Source organism: Diadema antillarum, unplaced genomic scaffold (assembly GCF_040938485.1).
Source record: "Diadema antillarum isolate AM-2024a unplaced genomic scaffold, OU_Dant_1.0 seq00001976_RagTag, whole genome shotgun sequence".
Classification (NCBI taxonomy): Eukaryota; Metazoa; Echinodermata; class Echinoidea; order Diadematoida; family Diadematidae; genus Diadema; species Diadema antillarum.
The window spans coordinates 56,071-79,428 of NW_027272634.1; the positions used below are offsets into that span (position 1 = coordinate 56,071).

The 23,358-nt window shown below is 36.4% G+C and overlaps 1 protein-coding gene across 1 annotated transcript in view; it reads right to left on the minus strand.

Annotated features, from left to right (window-relative positions):
• Window positions 1–23,358, minus strand: part of LOC139713461 (dysferlin-like) — a 113,665-nt gene that overhangs the window by 41,040 nt on the left and 49,267 nt on the right. Inside the window, exons 25-30 of the mRNA XM_071625188.1 lie at window positions 23,188–23,349; window positions 22,019–22,187; window positions 19,244–19,342; window positions 16,279–16,389; window positions 9,428–9,636; window positions 1,888–1,917 (exon numbers count right to left, since the gene is read on the minus strand). Coding sequence (XP_071481289.1) covers window positions 1,888–1,917; window positions 9,428–9,636; window positions 16,279–16,389; window positions 19,244–19,342; window positions 22,019–22,187; window positions 23,188–23,349 — 780 coding nt within the window. The remainder of the gene's footprint in view (window positions 1–1,887; window positions 1,918–9,427; window positions 9,637–16,278; window positions 16,390–19,243; window positions 19,343–22,018; window positions 22,188–23,187; window positions 23,350–23,358) is intronic.

Consider the following 23,358-nt stretch of genomic DNA (forward strand, 5'->3'; position numbering starts at 1 on the left):
TGTGAAATTGGGGCAAATTTCAACATTTGTTGCATTGTTCATGGCCAAAAAGGAGTAGAAAATCAAAAGAAGAGAAGAAAAGAGGAATCAAAAGAGGATCACTGGAGAGGATTTCTTATTAAACAATCTGACATGTCTTGAGCTGACAATTACACAGCAACACATACAACGTATGGACAGCATTGTATGGACAAACAAATACTGTACCTACACGTGTATGTACAGCACCTGACAATAAACCCTCCAGTCCTAAAGACATTTTGCCTCAGAAATTATCCCCCTCAGTCACTGTTCACTTCATGTGATTTCAGTGTCTAAAATTCATTTGATTTGATCATCTAAAATTAATTTGATTTCATCTTCTGATGCTCACGGCATGTCTCCTGTGCTAGAAAGACTGGGTGGAACTGATACAATTGATTACATCTGCTCAAAATCAGATAGAACTCTACCTCAAAAATATGCCACTTTGGGGGATTAACACGAATTTTATCCCACTGAAAACTAGTCCCAAGTATACTCAGGCAGGTGTCTATGGGAAATGTGTGTTATAGCAAAATCAGCTCATTCCCAATGGGTTAAGCTTCTAAAATAGATTGCCAATTTGAAAATTTGCTACAAATAAAACAATTAAAGAGGCATTTGAAAATTCTGAAACATCTGAGACGTAACAATTACGTACACATATGAATTAAACAAAATAAGGGCTTAATTGAATTTTTTTTCTATCTGTTTTTTTGCAAAACTTATAACAATGACTGGTTAAAGAATAGAAATAAATAAGAGTATCAAGGTAAACCAAAAGCAAAGTAATGTGGTTCTAGGACTCAAGGGGTTATAAAAACATAAGGAACATTAGCAACATACATTACACTCATTCCTTTTCATTTTCCCCTTTTAAGAGCTCTTTCTTTTTGCAAAATTACCAGCAAAAATAGGAAACAGTCATGCTGCGCATCCATTTTAACATTTAATACCAACATTCAGGCATATATGCGGTTTAGACATTAAATTCACTCTCCACACATTTAAATACTCATTATGTGACTGGCTGCTAACCCCACCGCCACCCCCCTGGAAAAAAAAAAATCATAAAACATCCTATGTAGGACATACAAAATAATGCTAATGCATGAAATTTGAGGTAGGAGAGTCATTGCTTTTAGTTGATCTTTTCCATTAATCATGTTTTCTGCATCTAGTTCATGAACTAATTTTATTTCAGAATTTGAATTTGTGTTTTCTTTCGCTGGCTCTATGGTTTTTGTTCAAGTAGACAGCATCGGAGTGAGACGAGCATGTTATTTAAAATCAAATGAAACACATGAAAAATTACTGCAAAATGAATGAATTTAATGCATCTGACATTGGTTCATTCTATCACATGAGAATTTGATGGTCTAAATAGGCATATGAAGTTAGAATTCAAATGATCACTATAGTAACGCGTCTAACATTATCAAATGGTGTACTGAGTAAAATTGAGTGAAGACATCGACAACATGTTTTTGTCTGGTGCCACGAATGTTCTTTTACCAAAGACAGAGCAGCGTGAATTCTCTCATACTAATTGCAGATTGTACACAAATGTGAACAATACAATTCAAAATGACACTTTAGCATTATTTGCAGTTGACTCTGAGAAGCAGTTGAATGATTTGTGCAGTTTTCACATCATTTCGCCACACTGCTCCTTCCTTTGAGTAAAACCCCTGTCCCTACTTAAAACTTGACGGCACATCAGACAGTTCACCATGAAGCAATGCACACTTGATTGTGGTTATTAAGCGTCGGGTTACGAGGCGGGCGCGGCATGCATTGCGACAGATGTGACAAACAGACCTTTTGAAATGAGGAGTTAGAGAACAGAAGATTTTTATCACCAACCTTCGACGGCGACAGTTCCTTAAGTTCAATCTAGGACAGAGAAGAGCCCAAACACCGGTAGAATATCATGAGAGATGGATCAATACACCTTTAAGAATCAAAATCAAAGATCATGCACCCTAACCACACTGTCACACACCACAGACAATCCACAAACATCAATTGATACAAATGCAGCAAAAAAAGAAACACCATGTTTAATACCACTGTACTCAAAGTACGACAAAAATTGTGTATAAATTCAGCACACCATATTTATGCAGCCACATCACCTGCACTCATTGATGGCTGTTTTTGTTTGTTTGTTTGTTTGTTTGTTTACACCACTGCCTGAGTAGGCATGTGTTCACTGCTCATTTGTCTTTTGCTTGCTATGGATGAAATGGTGATTCAAAAGATTTTCAGATTTATGGTGCTGCAAGTATAGAAATTCAATTTAAAAAGAGGGAATACTGTGATAGCGAATATGAAGAGTATACTAATTCTGATTCCACTTCAACATCTTCTTCAGATGACAAACCCTTACCACATACTGGGGGAGAGACTTTTGTCTTGTAGCTTTAAAGGGACATTCCAGACGATTTTCATAATTTCACATCATGTAATACATAAATCAACAACTCCATGTATAGATTTGTGGAATTTGTTGTTGTTATTGAGCAGAAAAACAGTATTTTGAAAAACCTTAAACAAATTACACTGAACAAGGATGATGACATAGGAGGTTCACATATTTCAGAAATGTAGCAGTGTAATTCCATTACAATACCGCTTGCTTTGCGAGTTCACCTGTGTATAATTTATGCATGCCTTCTTCTTTTGTTCTGCTTCCTTGAGCCCCAACTCATGCATTCTTATGGTGACTCTGCCATGTCATCATCCTTGTTCATTGCAATTTGTTCTAAATGTTGAAAATATTCTTATTCTTCATCCCAATTATCACAAATTCTGAAACTCTGTCCTCAGTATAACTAATTTATAGTTGTTCAAATGTAAAAATCTGAAAATCATCTGGAGGTCTCCTTTAAATGCACACACCCAATCGTACACACTTTTAAAAAACAAAACAAAAACATTTTTTGGTTTTTTTTTCCCCCCCCCCCAAAGAGAGAGTACATGGAAGGGGTGCCAATCATATCTGTAACATTTCACAATAATCCCCATGCACAAGGCACAATTGCAAGAGAAAAGCCATTCAGTCCCATAGCCCCTGTTTTACACCCATACATTGTATGTGTGGGGGAAGCAATCAAGTCTTCTAACACCAGTCTCGTGTTCATATCCATCCTACCCCAAACATATCACTGTCCATCTACCAGCCTGTAGACTTCAAAAGAACCAACACACATATCCTGAATATCGCGCTTCAATCATAACCAATGTTACCTCCAAGACCGTGCTAATTTCTGACAACACCAAGTCCAAAAACTATAAAACTAAGCTTTCCTTTTAGTTTATAGCATCTTTTAAATGAAACCATAACAATCTGCATTTTCCTTTCCACAGGAAGAAGCCCAGGCACCATGCTGATATATACAGCATTAGGTCTTTACAAAATGATATATAATGCTGTGCAAATGGGGTCTGAAAAAATTGATGGTTTTGGATAGGAATTTTTGACACACCCTCACGCTATTTCTGAATTTCTTTTTGCCGAATGATACAAGTTTCTTGAAGACTTTCTTCTGATGTATGGCATGATGGAGAGAGAAAAAAATATCAACAGAGAAGAAGAAATGAGAAATGATTCTTTGAAGAAAGTCATTCAAAGATACATGGATCATCAACACACTCCACGAAACACATCATACACAAGATTTCCAGATAAATCTGCCATATAGCAGTGAAAATTGATACAATATATCTCTTACCGTCTGTTATAACATCAAAGGTAAAAAGGCTATTTGAATGTCGAAAGTTACAATTTGTATATCACAAATGCAAACATGTAATCACTTTTTATCTGAGAAACATTTATGACAGGATGTTGCAACTAGAATTTTTTGTGAATCTTCACTGCCAAACAATACTTTTGTGGTTGGATGAAACACATGTGACTTTGGACAGGTAAGCAAACTGCAACCAACTCGGTCTGCACTCGTCATGAGCAACACACAACTGTAAGGCCAGCAACTTGACATAAATTCTTTTGAACTTCGTTATGATCATTTTTTTTTTGGGGGGGGGGGGGGCAGGTTTGTGGAGGGCAAATTGAAGGAGATAGTGTATGCATATGACTAGTCACACAGTCTCCTTGATTTAAAAAAAAAAAAGAAGAGAAAATACTCTCCTTGTAAATTGCCGTCACATGCAGATGTTTTAATAGAGGAAAATCTGTAGTCGCATACCAAACAGTATGAAGTGGCTGGTACAATTACTACATTGTTCTCAACTGGTTTGCACTTATATTTACACAATCTGGATCAAGAGGATCATGCATCATTCTCATTATCCTTTGAAGCTTGCTCTTGCATCCTAACTTCATGGACCACTTTAAAAGGGGAAGGTAACGGAATCATCTTTTTTTTCACTCTACTTTGCAAGAGTGATAAAAAATGTGTCCGCATCATTCTTGATATTCTACATTCTCACATGAATGTGACACCATCAGTCAAATCACAGAGACGTTATCGGTACAATGGACACAGTGATTGATGTGCATTCTCAATGGTGGTACTGGACCAGCAGGGAATAGGCAAGCGCAAAGTATGGCTCCACGTCCATACCACATGGAATGAGATTTCAAGCCAACACATTATTGAACATATGGGACTGAGCAAATGTGAAATGCACTGGTAATCTTAACCCACACATACGGCAGGTGGGAATCCCTCCCTGGACAAATCCAGGGCACTGTGAAATATGATGATTTCATTTTCATCACACCTTCAAAGTCGGAGGATATCAGATATCAAATTTCCTGGAGAACTCCACTACATGTACCTGGCCAACAAACTTGAAGTAGAGTGAATGCTTTTTTTCAAATCTATGTCGAGCGGAAAAATGGATACATTTCAGGAAGATGATAAAATTGCAGAGCACACTGCAATATCACTTGCTTGGTGGTTCATTTTCCTATCATTATCATGTCAAGAAAAAAAAATCTATGACTCTGAAAAAGCAAAACACAACATGATTTGGCAATCCCTGCTGCTCATGTTTTTCTTGAAGCAGAGACGTGAGAAAAAAGTGAATGAAAATGATAAGAGGATAAAAATATCATATTCTAATTTGATAAAAGCAATACCCATCTTGTGGAATAAAGTGCTAGAAATAGACATACATGTAGAACTACCAATCTTCACCAAATGTGATGTGAATTAACGACTTTCAATAAGAGGTAAATATATATTCTACAAAACAAATATTAAAAATAAAATACACCATTGTGAGAGTTGTTAAATATGATTAGAGTGTCCACTGAAAATTTTTTTTAAAAAATCTATTTTGACCAAAAACATTTTCTGTTAGTAGTATGATTAGTATCTAACACTACTGTCTAGCTAGTTGTAAATCATGCACAACAACATAAAAACAATTAAGGGAACTATTGGTTACACAATATAACAGAAAACAATAAAAACAAAGTACATTGTACATGATGGCCACTTTAGTATACAAATTGTAGCAATGAATTTACATTCAGGAATTCCCATAGAATTTCAAAGCTATGATTCAAGTTGAATTTACCAAGAGCAGTATCTCTTTGTATGTGCTTTTGTTTTTGTTTTAGATTTATAAAGCCATTTAACCGATTTTGAAAATTTGATATCATTAGAAATTGTGTTTTGACACTCTTTAGACTTCCTACCTATTTTTTAATCTGTTCCTTCAAAGCATTGTGATCTTAAACAATTATTCAAAATTCATTTTCACTTTTAAAGCATTGTATTTATGACCACTGAAATCAGATGCATCTTGAATATGACTGTTCCTCTAATCCAAATAAAGAAAGAGGGAAGAAAGAAAAAATAAACATGTATCTAGAAAAACCAAGAAAATAATCTCAAACACAGCAAATAATCATCTACGATGGTGAATCTCAACTCACTACAAAGATGAGTATAACACACCAAAATATATCTAAGCTACAACTGTGTTGACCCATTCAATACAGTGTATCCCATACCAAATGGGATATACATGTACAACCATGTACAATGTACCTGGTTATATTCAAGTGATTGCTTGTGATGTAAACACAGAAAATTTAATTGATATGTGATTAATGTCACTTCCTGTCTCTCAATTAAGAGCGGAAGTCTCATAAATGTTTTGATAATTATTGTTAAGCGGGATACATTACAAGATGAGTCATTTTGAACACTTTTTGATTTATAAGGGGTATCACATTGCAATTTACACGAAAACTTTGAAATATTGTGCAATCAAAGAAAATTCTATGAACTTCAGTTCTGGAATATTACATTGTATGTTCATTTTTCAAACTGCAACCAACAGATATTTTTCCATACACATTATTTTTGGAGAAAGATTTTACTATCTTTTTGTACCAAAAACTTCTACTAAATGTTCTTTCCACCAAAGGATGGGTGGAACAGAAGGGCCTTGAGGGTTGTGGTTTTGTTATGAAACAACAAAAAGGAAACCTTAATCATGACTCAAGAGTTGTAAAAAGAAATACTGTCTGCATTTCATGTGTGTGCGTGTGTGTGCATCTGTGTGCAAATGTCTGTGTATACACTGCATAATGTGACAAGTTTTGGTGTTTAACTCATACACAGCATAAACAGGAGGCTTTGCAAATTTAAAATTCCATACCTGCTATCATCTTTCAAAATCTCAATATAAGAGATGTGCTCATACACTGTACATATATTTGAAGATATTAATCTAAACCACACTATCGAAATTTGGCCAAAAAACCCACCAAAATCTTTGATTTCCTATCACAAGTTTGTCAGGCAACTAGTTCATCACATTGAGTAATATGTTTTACTGTATAGAGTCAACATTGCTTGGTATTACACGAAATGCAATGTGTGCATGACATTAAAAAAAGATAACAAAAAGAATGTATGAATAAATGATAACTCATTTTAAAAAAAGAAAGAAAGAAAAAGAGTGAATTCTAGCTCCTTAATCCAGTCCAACTTTCTTCTTATCTTATGAATTCACAATAAGTGAAAGTGTGAGAATGGGATGTGGGCAGATTTAGAGTCAATACAAGGTCTCGTCTGTAAAAATGGTTGAACTTTTGCTTCACTGTGACGGCAGCTGCGTGAGATTTTATTGTGTGACTGTGTGCATTGATTTGGTACAGAGATGATGAGATAAAAAAACAAAACAAAAGCGAAGTGCTCATGCAATGTGTAAGAACCACTGATCTACATAGGAGGTTGTATCTGGACATCTCATTGGGCCATTTATGCTGTACAAACAAGTGAAGCCGCCGTGGCGCCATCTTACCAGGCACACTCTATGGGGAATTACACGCATTTTCCAGCAGAGACTGGACAACACCAAGATCACATGATGTCGTGAGCTCTGCACACAAATGAATGGGCAATGTGCATGGTAAGATGGCGGCATGGGGGCTTCAAAACAACTGACCAATGAGATATCCAGATATTTCCTCTAGAGATCAGTGGTACGACCGTGTAAAATTTCCTTCTCTCTCTATGGCAGCACGTCAACACAACTTACCGATTCCTCTTTCTTGGGTTTACTAGCAAAGATTGATTCACTCTATTAGTCGTATGCAGGGGAGGGGAGAATGGTATAGATGTATTGAGTTAAGAATGAAGACGACTCATGAGGTCAGTGCCAACCTATGGCACATAATGATGGATCTCTCTATATTTTTGTTATCAGAGGAGCACTATCTATTTCTTTATTCCAAAAGTAGTTACTGTCATGGGTGCATTAAAATTTATAATGGTAATATTAAACAAGAATGAAAATGATACACAGTAATAAGAACAATACTTGATAGAGATTACAATAATGATGGTAACATTAGTAAAAATGTGTATAAAGATTTGTTTTTGATAAAACTGTTGACGACAATAATCATATCAATAATAATAATAATAATAATAATAATAACAATAACAATAATAATAATAATAATAATAATAATAATAATAATGATAATAATAATAATAATAATAATAATAATAATAATAATAATAACAATAATAACAATAATAATAATGGCAATAAAGTCATAATTAGAATAATGGCTTTGATTAAAGCTTCAGGTCAGTATTTTTAGCTACTTCTGGGCCACACAAAACTAATTATGAAGAAATACTACAACTTTAACTTTTGTACTGACACTTGTTTTTTATAGTAAAACATAAAAGAGCTGGAAAAAAAAAGAAGAAAAATAAGGAAATTATGTTGCAGCTCTGTCATCACCGAGTGTTACAGATGCTCTGCAAGAGAACATTTACTTTGATTCCTCTCTGTGGAACCTTGAAGCAAGATTAGTAAAACAGAACAAAAATAAACACAAGGCATTAGTATTGAATGAGCAGGCAAAAATTGCATGATTATATTAATCACTGAACTGACTGGACTTGACAGATCAGACTGAACCAAAACGATCAATATTGCAGATTATGCAATACAAATTGCTACAAGGACACAAAAAATCACAGGTGTGGAATCATTCTTGGTCAAAATGGGAGGGACAAAAATGTTTTATCATTTCTCACTGTTTTCAAAAGTGTGCTGTAGTTTTAACACAAATGGACACAGGAAGTAAAATCAATACGTACAACATAGTGTATACTGTACACTGTACAACATGTATTTGCCATATAATTCACAGGGATTTTATTTTTGAGAATTTTGGGAGTCGGGTGCTAGTCATGAATTTAACAACTAGCAAAGGCATTAACTCTGATCCCGACATGAACATATGCAGAGACTCCAACTCTTCCCCTTTCGACGGAAGATCTCCCGCCGAAAGCCCATTTTTGCAAAATCTCTTGTTCTCCCGCTTGAGATTTAATTTCTCCCGCCCTGGCTCTGTGTCTCCCATTGGAAAGGATTTCTTACCTATTGCCATTGTATGTTGCAAAATAAGCCCTACACATGTAGATAGCACGAGAGAGCATCTAGAACCCTAGAGCTTGGACTGCTGCCGCAAGGAACTTTGCGCTTCGCGCACATCAACTTGGAGTCTCCCGTTTGCTAGGGGTTTCAGGCGGGAGAATCTCCAGATCAGAAGGTGCTTGGGTTGGAGTCTCTACATATGCATACATTTCTCTGTTCATTATTGCACTCCATAATCGCAGATTCAACCACTTGTGAAATTGTCAGAGAGCCCGGATTTAAAAAAAAAAAGAGAGAGAAAAAAAAATCAACTCGGTAAATATATGGCGTATACAGTAACAAATGATGGGATACAGAAAGAAAAAAGAGAGAAGGAAAGAATGGGGAAAAAGAAGCAGAGATAATGAGGTAGAGAAAGAGAGAGAGAGATAATTAGTGACAGTCATCAACTACATATAGCTTTAAATAGGAAAAGGTCAAAGGTCAAACGAATATCGTGAGTTGGTTTTTATACCTTCTTCTTGGTCTTCTCGTCTCCTTCGTCCGTCTTCTTCTTGTCCGCCTTCTTGTCTCCCTCATCCTCCGGCATCATGATCACGTGATCGGCCTCGCCCGCGTTCTCCTGGCTGTGTGTGCTGCCCTCTGCTGGCTGCGGCGGGGCAGTCTGGGCCACCGGCATGGGCGTCTTGCCGTCCTCCGCGCCGGGTGGAGCGACCTCATCCACTGCGCGGACGGACAAACATGCAACGGCAAAAAAAAAAAAAAACCGGCTGTCAAAACCCAGCAAGCGATTGGACGAGAGTCAACATTGCATCTTTATGCTACGGTAACATAAAGGCTTCGTACAACCTAATGCTCATTTATAACATGGATGATAATGGAATTGCAAAGTGTATTGTACATTCAACAATCTCATCACAGCACAAGACGTGTATACAGAGAGTATACATGTACATCACAGCAGCATGAACACGACTTCTAAAATTTTTTTTTTCCATGTATGCACAGTTATGGGAAGAAAATATATTTTCATATAGATGATGCATTAGTTAGGGTTTGGGATAAGTAAACAAGAGAGATTCACAAATCAGCTGTAACATATTGGGTAATGCACAGTTACAGGAAACTTAAACACTTTCAATCAAGCCAGTCACTAGGTATGGAATAGCACTACAGGATGAGATAGACAGTAGCTGTGTTACAAGGCAAAAAACAACAACAACAACAACCAACAATACATCTGTTTTAGTACCTATTTAACATTTCTCATTTCTATTGAACTCTTTAGAGGATTTACATGCAACCCACAGTGGTTTCTAACAACCACTCAAAAATGATGGTGAGAGGCAACAACAAAAAAAGTTATATACTTCTAAACTTGCGTCCCATATGCTCTGACCAGTTCACGCTTGTAAATACAAGTGTAATACAGCCCCTTAACAACTTGATAACAACACCCCCTAGCTTTTCAGGTGTTTGATAAAGCAACCCATCATCATATTCCTTAAAGGACAAGTTCACCTTCATAAACATAAGGATTGAGAAAATGCAACAATATTAGTAGAGCACATCAGTGAAAGTTTGAGGAAAATTGGACAATCGATGCAAAAGTTATGAATTTTTTAAACTTTTGTGTTGGAACCGCTGGATGAGGAGACTACTACAGCTTGTGAGTCATATGCGTACAACAGTATAAAGAAAATGTAAAAGAAAATTCAACATATTTTCACTTTTTTCGCATAATAAAAGAGCACTTGACTTGCCTCTTTCTAAAGGCAGGGGGAATAATATTACCCATAACACTTGTCGGTAACGAGTCAGGGGAATGTATACTTTTTTCAACAGATGGAATTTTGTGAAATTCTCTTTATATTTTCCTTATATTGTTGTACGCATGTGACATCTAAGCTATTCATACACTGCAGTAGTCTTCTCATCCAGCGGGTACTGCACAAAAACTTCAAAAATTCATAACTTTTGAACGGATTGTCTGATTTTCCTCAAACTTTCAATGATGTGTTCTACTAATATTGCTACATTCTCTCAATCCTTATGTTTATGAAGGTGAACTTGTCCTTTAATACTCAGGCAATAATATCTCAATTCAGAATAGAAATTACTTACAGTTTGTCGTATCATAAATATTTCTGTTCCTGTTTCCCTGAAACTTCTCAGCACATCAAAATTTATGATTTGTGGTAATTTACACTTTTTACGAAGTCACTCTGACATACAGGGAGAAAATTTGCTCTCAAAATTTTGCGGTATTCTAAGGCAGATGCCATCAAAAGTTGATGAATGTACTACAGGTACTAGGGTTTCTAATAATGGCTCCTAACTCTGAAAAGAGACAAGATACATCCTTGCTTGATTTCTATGCCATTTCTTTTAAAGTTAGGACAAAGAAAGATATTTGTACAAGCGACATGCAAGGTGTAGTGTTTTAAAGTTACGATAACAGCATTTCACGTGTTTGCAATCAATTGTTATTTCGTTTTTCCGGTCATGCAGGTTACATAATGTCAGCAATCATTAATTTCATGTTATCCACATTCAAAAAATGAGATATTCAGAATCTCAAATACTGCAACATCATTTTAAATTACCCCCTTTTTTTTGCCTTTCTCATTGATACAAATCATCACAGATGCTTTTCACGCACACTTTAAAAGCATTTAATCACAAAAAGCACAGACATGGTCACTGGTGGTTTTTTTTTCTTTCAAAAGCACAACTACAGCTACACCTGTTATCATGAAAGCATTATTTGCATCACTACCCTATGAAGTACAGTACTGTAAAGCAGCTACGTGTAATTCTGATTTAACCCATTATCCTCCAGGATTCTTGGATCCTAACAGACTTTGTACAGCACCCATTATGTTCTTGTGTGTCATGGGTTAATCTTCTGTCAGAACAACAATCAACAAAAAGCCAATAAAATGTGGACAAATTTTGTATGACTCCACGAAAAGAAACAGTTGAGCAAGTTACAGCAAAGCACACCCAAAAACGAGTAGAAAAGGAAAAAAAATTGCCTGACACCCACTGTTTTCCAAACAAATATGAGCAAGAAAAATTGGGGAAAACATTAAAACAAGAAATGCCTGCCAACACAGAATGGAGTGTAGTGTAATGGTAATACTAACTCAACAAAGATGTCATCTATACATTACTAACAGGACGGTATGTCTGTGAGCATATCACTAGTGAGGCATGCGGTAAAGTATAAACACTCCCTCCATGTAAACGTATCAGAAATCTGTCAACATCATTCAGCTTAATATAGCGTTCTATTAAAATCAAACCCTACATGTACAAGTTATGAAACTCCATTTCCTAAGCAGCTTTCCACATTCTGTCCACAGCAAAATAATCAAGCTCCTACAAGCAGCAGCCTTAAAAACTTCACAAGGTATATCACCAGTAAGATCTTTCAAAATATGAACTATATCTAATTTGTATAATTCTTTCTTTATCTGTTCTATTTTTGTTTCAGAGAGACTTCAAATTAACAAGAGACTCTTTCTGTTGTCACTTTGAAAGTCTAACAGGAGACAATATTACTGTTACAGATGACCAGTTACACTCTTCGAAGCAAACATACGTAATCCAGACTAAAAATCCATAACTAGGTTCCTTGCCAATTCAAACAATGACTACCTATTTATGCAAACCATGTACAGTGTACTCCTGATGGGTTCATAACTACCCTGACAAGAACATCCTACGGATTGTGCTGATAAGTTTGGACCTGTGTCAATATCACCGAATGCCTCCTTCAGATAGTCATAAGTGAGAAATAACCATATTTCCTTTAACACCGAATAGATAACCAGTAAGACCCAAAGCCACACTATAAGTATATACATTGTTTTGTAATTGCACTCATCATTAATCCATTCCCTCCCAAAGCCAGAGATTCCCATAGACTCTAAACAGGATCAACATGGTTTCCAATATCCAACAGGTTATATACAATGTATGTATGAGGGAAGAGAGGAAGGGAAGGGTTGATTTATATTGCTTTCGCTCTGTTTAAACATAGACCCAAGTACCACATCTTCCACCAGATTCATATGAACTAAGAGATGTCAAATGCACGTACATAAGGATTCCTAAAGAAATGTTATTGTCCCATATGCTTTTGTTTCAGTCTTTATTTCAGTTTTTATTTTTCTTCAAGTATCTACATGGAAAAAGTTTGATATTAACATTTATTTGGGATAAATACAAATAAGTATCCGAACTAAAAAAAAGAACCAAAAGACTGATGTTTCTGCTATTTATTATCTTTTTTTTTGGGGGGGGGGGGGTATCAAATACAATTTCTAAAAAATATTTTCAATGACTTTCTTTCAAAAATCTCACACATTTCCATGAATTCAATGGGACATACGTAGTTGAAGGACTTTATGGTGAAAGAAAAAGCAAGCTACGTATTTAGTCAAGGCTGGTACAAACCCTGGCTTTTGATGAAAGCAAACACTGAGAAAATTAATCATCGACTATAATTTCTAAATACACCAAAAGAAAATCCAGAGTTATTATTGACTGCCCAAAGGTGACAGAAAAGAAAGATAATCAATCACAGATAAAGGATGGAAGATATTATCAAAAGAGCTTAATAAAAATCTCACACTTCAGTCAGAATGAGCATTATACACAGCACCTTGAATATTAATTTGATCAGAAATCACATGGTCTCAAGATTTATTCACCGTTTTGGACACATTCTTTGGGTTTGCCACAGAAAGAATTAGCACTTGTACAGAGTATGTCAAACATATTACATGTAAATCAATCATTACAACAGATACTTCATTTTCAAATGTTTTATTTCTGTCATTTAGTCATAATTTCTTTTATCTCTTGGAAAAAATACCATGATGCATATAATAATGAACACAAGATGCACTTCATAAACCATGAAATACATTTTCTGTCCAGAAAATGAGTGTCCATTATAAAAAGGTGAATCCAGGGGCATTTCTACGGACTAATAATTAATTTTCTTTTCAAAGTGCCACAAGAGTGGTCAAACAGCTACGTAAATCTGGGATAATGTCATTTGGACCTGATCCAGTGAAAGTCATTATTGAATTAAAGCTTATGTGGGCAAACTTCCAGTTGCAGGCTTTATCAAAACAACATCTCACCTTAACATTTTAAATCAAATATTCCCTCACAGTAGAACCAGAGGAATTGTACTATTGTTGTCGCTACTTTAGTATGACAGATCTAAACATTTAGAAATGTAAAAATAGATAGTATTCTGGGACAGCTGCTAAGAAGATACTGCACTATCATTAAAAGATGGTTTTAAAAAAACCCACACACACTCAAGCTTTCATCAATGTGTTTTCTGAGTGCTGCTGCTGCTCTTAAAAGAATCTGTCTACAGGTAAATATGGTCATCATGGCAATAAAATGAAGCAGCGTAAACTTTTACAGAATTTGACATTGCTGTTTGCTAATACATGTGCAGTATGCTCTTGCTGTTTATCATTTCTGAGCGCAAACTCTTCTTGGACTTCAAAGCAACTGATTTTCTTGTTCGGTTTTTGCCAGCTTTTTTTTAATAAAAAGCATCAAATACATAGTAACATCTAAACTGTCAATTTGGTGAGCACAAGTAGTTGAAACATACAGCAAAGCATGCCCACAATGACGACGACCATAAAAGACATATGTACAAGGTGAACTGAAAGCATGCGCCACACACATGAAAAGCAGCTAAATGGAGAAGACACTAAATAACACATAACAGACATATAGCAGACAACTCACAACCACAGAAGAATTCTAAGACTAACTTGATATAAAAGCATCTGCAGACAAAAGAAAAAAACAACAAAAAATGAAGGAATGAATGAAAGCATACAAGTACATAGTGTACCCTCAATGGTCATTTTGAAAATTTGACCCGCCGCTAACTGAAACCAAATGTACATTGTACCATGAATTCATTCTATGAGAAACCAGTACATATTAAGTATATCTTGAAGACAGTGGGTAAATCTAATGTGTCAGCAAAAGTCAGTGACAGACGAAATGAAATTATCAGTTTCCTTGTCATCCCAAAATTATTCCACATCATCATCATCTGTATCTTAGGGCTCTAGCCTAAGGATGTGCTTTCTATCATATTTTTGGATGTGGAAATCCACCAGGCAAATCTCTAATGCAACCCCAGGTACAGCTGTATGATACTACCACTACCACAGATTTGCTATGCTACAGTTACAGAAACCACTGAGCATGTTGTATACAAAGAAAAGACTGTATGTGCCATGCATGGACATGTCTACAAGTATTTGCAGTGTGTGCACATTGCATGAAAACTGCTTTTAGAACTGTATTTCGTTCAGAGATGACGTGCCTTTATTTTGGTGTCTTAAATATCAATAAGTTACATCTACTGTAAGTATTTGTAACATTGTCAACAACAAGGACCTGGAAATAGGAAGAACATATTATCATATCACAAGAACATCACTTCTTTTTTTTTAGCTCACTACCACATGCACAACTTACAATGTACCATAATGATTGACAAAATTCAATCTCAAATAAAGCCTTAGAAAGAACAAGTTCTAGCAAGATAATTAAAACAATCTTACTGACTATGATTTGTCAGTGAATAACATTTGAATAAATGACTTGAGATGCAAAAATGGTTATGAAAAACAAAATTATAAAAAGACATAACTGACAATGATTCATATACCAAACAGATCAAAGATGACTCAACAGCTACATCATGGCTATGTTCATGCAATAGATACGGCTCACAGCCAATCCCAAGAGCAGTGGTTTTAAAATGTTGTGATGTTGGAATTTGATTGGATGCATAACCACTTCACTGGGGAAAGATCTTGCGGTTGGCTGTGAACGTATTCTGAAATGGATCCACACTACGAGGTGCTGGGCGTACGTAAACCCACTTGCTATCACTCCCATAGCCACGGATCTAGATCTACGATATAAAGTGAGTTGCAAGAAATCTGAAAAACAAACAGCTTTTGTCTACAAATATGAAATAAGACAGGATGAACGGAAATTATGATTAGTCGTATGATCTAGAACCCAGGCGTAAAGATGCGGTGAATCAGGCGTAACAATGTCCAAGTGCTAGTAGTTCTCTGTAAAGAGCGTTCTTGTGGTTAGAGTACATGGTTGAGATGCATGGATATAATGGTTGAATAATGGATTTGCTGTTGAAAAAGCACACAAAACTAGGAAAGAGCGTATTATTGAAAGTGTTAAAGTGAGGGTAGCCTGTAGTTGGTGGGGAGGGAGATCTCATTTCCATTCTCTCGCTCTCTTTTTCAAACTGGCAAGTCCCTGTTTTGGGGGGCTGACCTGGCGGGGAGCGTGCCTGTATCGTTAACTTCCGCACACCCTCTTCCAATAAACCATTCGTTAATGACGCAAGCTCTTCCGGAGTCAGCCCCTCCTCCCGTTCTCCACCATCTGGACAAAACAGACAAGTTTCAATCCTGTTGGAGGTGCTCGTTTCCATGGCAAAACAAATGCATCGATCCTATTAAAGCTTTTTGAAATATCAATGAATGAAAAAATGTCAGGCCATTTGCACATATATGAAATGTGGCACGGACCATTTGTGAATCACGAGAAATGATTTAATTTTTCACAGCAAGCAAAAATAGATTCTTCTTATGCTGCAAGCCATGTGTGAATCGTGTAATTTTTTTTCTTTTTTTTTCATGATTTAAAGACATCCACCATTGAAATAAGGGCAAAATGAGAAGCCTTTTTTTTAATCCATCATTACAATGTTACATGCTGCATAAAATTATTTGATGTTTTCCTTAGTACCTTTTATTAAATGAGACCCACACCTGACATAAACTACACATAACATCCTCCAAGCACTTTTCATCACATATGAAAAAAATAAATAAATAAAAAAATATATATATATATAATCTGTCATGCACACACACCATGATGACAAGATATGAATTGAATTTATAAAAAAAAAAAAATCTTGATATCCACACAAAACAGCTAAAATTTGATTTTATGCAAGTACATAACTAATTGATAGGGTATTGCAGTTACCCAGTGGACAATGGCTTAGCATTAATCATTCTTAGAAAGAATATTAACCCTTACTGTGTATTATTAGCCATTCAGCATGCATACTGGAATGCTGTCTTAGCCAACTGGCATAGATATCTGGAAACTAATTGTCAATAAACAGCGATTACTTAATCCCGCTTATCCCCATTTTGTCACCATAGCTTCTCAAAAGGATTAGGACACATTGCTACACCTAACTAGGCTTGCTATTAAATCTACAAACTACATGTAGTTTGGATGGACTACGGAATGCTAATGAAAAAGCTTGGCAATCTAAAGCTATGTGCCTTTGGCGACCTTGAATGTCAAATTCCAAGTTCCTATCCCTATTCCACAGCTCTGGTCTTGCTACAATGCACTCCCATTATATTGAACATGATTATAATGAATTTTTGAGAACAACAAATTAAAAATTCAGGTCCCAAAATGTGATCTATATACAATCTTAATATACTTTATTGTTTGGCTGTTATGAAACTTCGATATGACAGAAGAACATCGCTGGTCCTGAGGACTTTGATATAACAGGAGTCGCCAGTACCCCTTGCTTAAGACCACAAAGCTTTGAACCCAAACCCAATCCCTTCACCCAACTCCCAGTGCTTCTAATCCTCTCTGCCTTAATCCTAATCCTTATGATACATCCCAATTCCATAAATCTTTTCTGTACTATGAAGTTGACGTGGGTACTAAACCAATGGGATTAGACCATGAGCTCACCAAGCGACACCTACATTGTATGTTGAAGCATCCTCAACAGTTGCTGATCCCTAAAATCTTGCACTATTTATCTCATCTTCTCAGATTCATTTAATGCCTTCTGTTTTCAGTATTCAAGAAAGGAGCAAATGTCATTATCAATACCAAATGTAATTATTTGTCCCTCTGTACATTTTTTTTTTTTTTTTTTTTTTACCAGCTGATGCTAATAAATCTTTCCATTGTTTATTTGGAAAAAATCATCACAGAAAGAATGTAAATGTGAATGGCTATATCATTAGCATGCAACACAGGTGTGGAAATTTGCGATGGATGCACTGATTATTATACTTGCACCACAGATGCATCAAATCAAATCCATGCTCCCCCACCACTATCCACCGATGCTAAATATTGATGTTACATTTCTCTTACAAATTAATATGATATCATTGTCAACCTTGAGTACACAACCACAGCAATGACAGAGTATGAGAAAGTGCATGAATTGCATAGGTATAGGTTTCACATAAAGACCTGTATGTAATATATTCGTGTACACCCATGGAGTGCAAGTGCAGTTATCATTCCACTCTAAATCATGCAAATTTTAATTGCTGTGCAATGACTAAATCATATAAATCATCTTCCCTATCTACGTATATTTCTCTCTTTCTCTCCCCCTCTCTGTCTCTGTCTCTCTGTCTCTCTCTGTCTCTCTCTCCTTTCTCTATGTCCAACATGAGGTACATGTACAACATGGTTATGTAATCTATTCAGTCATTAAAAAAAAAAATCCTTTGATCATAATTTGGCTACTTCTGTAAAAATAATTCCAAATCATTCATAACTGTCTAAAATCAGATTTCGAAACAATTTTCTAAGAAAGCAAGCCAATAAATTATACCTATATTTGCAACTATGCCATACAATGTACATAGCAGAGCTCAGTTGAGTGTACTTTCAGAGCTTTTGTTCAAGCATAATATCAAACCACATACATGTGTTTCTGTTAACATCACGCTTACTGCTTTACGAAGGAATCTAATGGCAGACCAAGCTGAACTTTACAGACACACTACATAAAATTTGACAAAATTGGGTGTTTTCCCCCAAATGTTGGTTGATTCAAACATGCAAATATTGACCCTCACAAACCCTGAACACAAAACACTCACACATACGAACACAAAACAATCACTTTTACTAAAAACTACTGTACAGCAATGTAGAAAGAACTCGCAGAGATAATGGTAAATGACAAGGCAGAAGCAGCACGAATTAAAAAAATAAAAATAAAGGAAGAAAGTTAGTACAATCCACAGTGAACAGACAGCAAAGTGACGATACAGGTGTGTGATTTTTTTATTTATTTTTACTAAGGTGATGATATACTTCATACTCCATGACTGGTGGATCGCACAGTGTGGAAGGGGTCAAGGAAGCTAGATGGTAGTGGCTATCAAAAATGCAGCATAAGACCGGACCTTGAAGGGGGGAGGTGAGTGGGAGGAGCATTTACCTTTCTCTGTCGGCGCCCCCTCTTGGGGTGGCTGGGGTTGTTGTTGTGGTGGTTGTTGTGGTGGTTGTTGTTGTGGGGGTGTTGTGACACCATTGGTAGCTAGTGTGGGGGGGAAAGATATAGAAGATTGCATGTTGTGGGTAGGGGGAGCATCCAAGGAGTGCCTTGCTTGCCTTGCTTGAGGGGTGCACCAAACTTTTATAGCAACAGGTGCTGTAACCCGGTGCAGAGGTGCAAACACAACCTGTCTGTGACACACTCAGGCTCCATATCCATACCTCTTTGATAAAAAGTATTTAAGTATAAATTCATGTATTTGACTCATTTCTCATCGTAGCTCGTTTTGGGCCAGGTATGATTTCAAAAGTGGACCATTTTATACGCCTAAAGAAGAATTTTACCTCTTATTAGATATCACAAACAGTACAACAAAGTCTTCACAGCAATCAAATTCTCCCCTCTACTCCCTAGTCCTACAGTTTTTAGCTCATGGGACCTGTTTCTACGAACAGAAATCTTAAGATTTACAAAATCTGAGAATCATAACCACTGATCAATTCATTTCTTCCAAGTCAAATAATAAAAATGAAATTCAATCCAGATAAGGCAAGGATTTTATAGCATTTCTTGGAAAAACTGGTGATTCAACCACACCTCATTGGTTTAATCACCCAATGAAAAGTATTCCCTTTCCCTCTTATTCTTTTTTTTCAGTGAAAATATCCAGACATTAAAAAACATTGGGTGGAAAGTTAGAAGATTTTGGACTATGGACTTAATTCTTTAGGTGATCAGGGTTTTTGTTAACTCTCTTAAAGCAAGGTCAAAAAGATATTACACTATCATGCGATCTGTTACCATGACAACCAGACTAAAACAAATACAGGTATCTAGTAGTTCTGTTACAGATACATGAATGAAGTCAACATGTAGCTGGTGAACAAGTATGAGTGTGTTTGCACTTTGCACTCTTTCATATTTGACAGTTCAGGAGGGGGACTGAAATGGGTCTTATATTCAAGCTTGAACAGCATAATCATTTTATACATTTTGTAAATGATTTGAAGCAACAGGCAAAAGCTGTAACAGCTACACCATGTATCTGCCCTGTAAATTTTATCAGAAAAATTTTAATTAACTTTGATCTCAGAATTTATGTGCTTTGAAACTTTCCTGTTATTCTCAGGAATAATCTTGGAAAAAACTGAAATATAACCATGTCAAGAATTGATGAGGAATATGAAAAGCTGATTACACATTTCAATTGACTTTACAAATACAAGTATGTCAGAAACCTGTGAAGTGTACACCCTGTGGAAAATGGTTAAAACCCAGAACAAAGACATTGAATAATATACGATGTTACTGTGTCATGGTGCTGTCCATGTATCCATAAACAAACTTGTTTCTGTGTGATATAAAAGTTATCATTCATATAATTATTATACACATAAATGCATGAGGAAGTAATCAATAGCTCATAGCCACCACAAGCAGTTTGATATTAAGAGATAATCATCCGCATCTTCACAAATCACATTTCTACAATGTCTTCCCAAATTTTGTTTTTCCTATTTATCACACATGTCCATCTCTAAGTAATAAATTGCGTGAAGAGAAGAAAATCTCATAATTAGGAAAGCACAGGCCGTATTTGAGAAGTGTCAAATACAATCACGCTATGGTCTTGTTAGCTATTGGTTTTAAATCCCTCACACTGTCGCACTTAATTACGAATTGATCCGCGCAAATCCAAATTTCTATTTGTAGGCGAGTGGATGACACGTTTCTCATCTCATCACTATGAAATTGAGGAAGTCATAATTAAGCAGGTATATCTCCTTCTTAAGTATCATCTGTATACTGTCATTAAACATATGAAGGAAGATGCTTCTCAGCATCTGCTATTATCAATCACTTCACGCGGTTTTATCAATCACTTCACGTGGCTTCACCAATCTCAACGAAATAAAAATCACACATTAAGACATAACAATGCTTTTGTATTCTGACATTTAACTTGTACTCTATTGCGGCAGCAAATTCTTCAGTTTAGTGGGTTCATATTGTGGGGAATCGTAAAACTGATCTGCACTTGTGTCGTTAATGTTCGATTCTACATGTGATGGGGATGGATGGACGGCGGAACATTCACAAACATGCGTCACGAGATGTTTCTGTGATGGCGATTACGACATTTCCTTCCTGAGATGGTCTGGAATCAGAGTGGGTAGAGGATGTGGTTAGTGTACTCTGGAAGGTTGTTATTAGTCCTACAACACAACGGGCCACAAACACACTCGCTACTCTTTGCTACGCTGGGTGTTTCACAGGAGTAGAAGTATGCTTGGTATTTTCTCTACGAGCTGTGTAGATACACATTTCCTCCTCTCTCTCTCCTATTGGATAAGATTTTAGCTCTGATTTCTTCATATTATTATTTCTCTTCATTTCCTAGTGGCTTTCATATACACATCATGCTGGTTAGAATACTGCCAAAAGAGTGTGTGTGATATCATCCGATGCAGAAGAAAAGTGGGTTACATAATAAAAGATGCATAATTGATCAACTTTGGTATCAAGAATCGTGACTATTATCGACAAGCATATTTCTACAAAAGATGAGCGATATGATAACAAATAATTGACAAAGAGGTTGCGAGAGTAGTGTGCGTGGAAATATACAACTGGGATGTGTTGCTACTTTAGTTACAGGTATGGGGGGGGGGGGGGGGGGAAGAGGATGGAGTGAAATTAATTTGAATGATACTTTACCTGGAGTTTCTCCTGCATCGGCAGCCTCGCCTTCCACCGCGGGAACGCAGCGGTAGGGCTCAAGCTTCTTGATGGTGCAGATGCCAACGATGGGCTTGCGGCCAAAGGCCCGGTGGTCGCGGACCTTGATGTTGATGGGCGGGGTATAGAGCTCCTCCTTGGGGAGATCCTGTGGTGGGGTTTCAGCAGGAGAAAAGTTTTACGAACGAGAGAGGGGAAGGAGTGAGAGACAAACAGCACGGATGACAAGAGATGTAGATAGATAGATGAAAAGATAGATGGATAGATAGATAGATACATACATAGAGAGACAGATACAGTGTAGATAGACAGATAGATACATAGAGAGATAAATAGATAGAAAGACAGATAGATAAATAGATAGATAGATAAATAGATAGACAATTATATAAATAGATACACAGATAGATAGACAGATGTAGAAAATGGGACGGATTGATGGATAGATTTGTGGGTGGACAGAATGGTATACACATGTAGATAGAGAGATATGAAGACAGACAGACAGGTAGATTGAGAAATGTAAAAACAAAAAGCAGATAGATAGATCAACAGATGGATCGATGAGTAGATAAAAAATGTATTGACAAGATAGAATTAGATTGATTAATAGATATATATATATATATAGATAGATAGATAGATAGATTGATAGAAGGATAGATGAATAGATAGATACACAAACAGAATATCAATGAGAGTCGGAGTAAGAAGGTGACAAGAGAGGAGGCTTTTTTAATTCATGCTAAAACCACAAGAGGTTGTACAATAAATAATTGTAATTCTGAGTGTCCTTTTATTACATTATATGAAACATTAATATTTCTCTACATATACCTGGTACTGTTTAGATCACTGTATCAAAACAGTCCTCACTAACTGACTAGATTTTATATCTATTTTGTGACAGAAAAAAAACTTCATCAAGTTATGCCATCTAATAGGAAGCATGGAATACGAGTCAATGTTTGTGTCATAGATAACAATTGAGAACAGTGAAGATTAATCCCAAATGGCCACTAGAGGGCAGCAACACAGCTAGGTACAGCTGGACATGTCTTCACAGAAGACAATCACGCACTGCCTAGCTGGTGGCGTTGCAGCAGGGCAATGAGCCAACTGGTCACTCCAATGGTCACTCCACTTACCACGTCCAGGAAGAGCACTGGCTGGTCAAAGTTGGGGTTCTTCTTGGTGTTCTTGATGACCTTCGACTGGATGATCTTCCCGCCGATCTCGAACTCCAGACTCGGCGAGGTGACCGAGGCCAGCTGGTACTTCTTCATGTTCCGCACACCCCAGCAGAGCACCTGGAATAC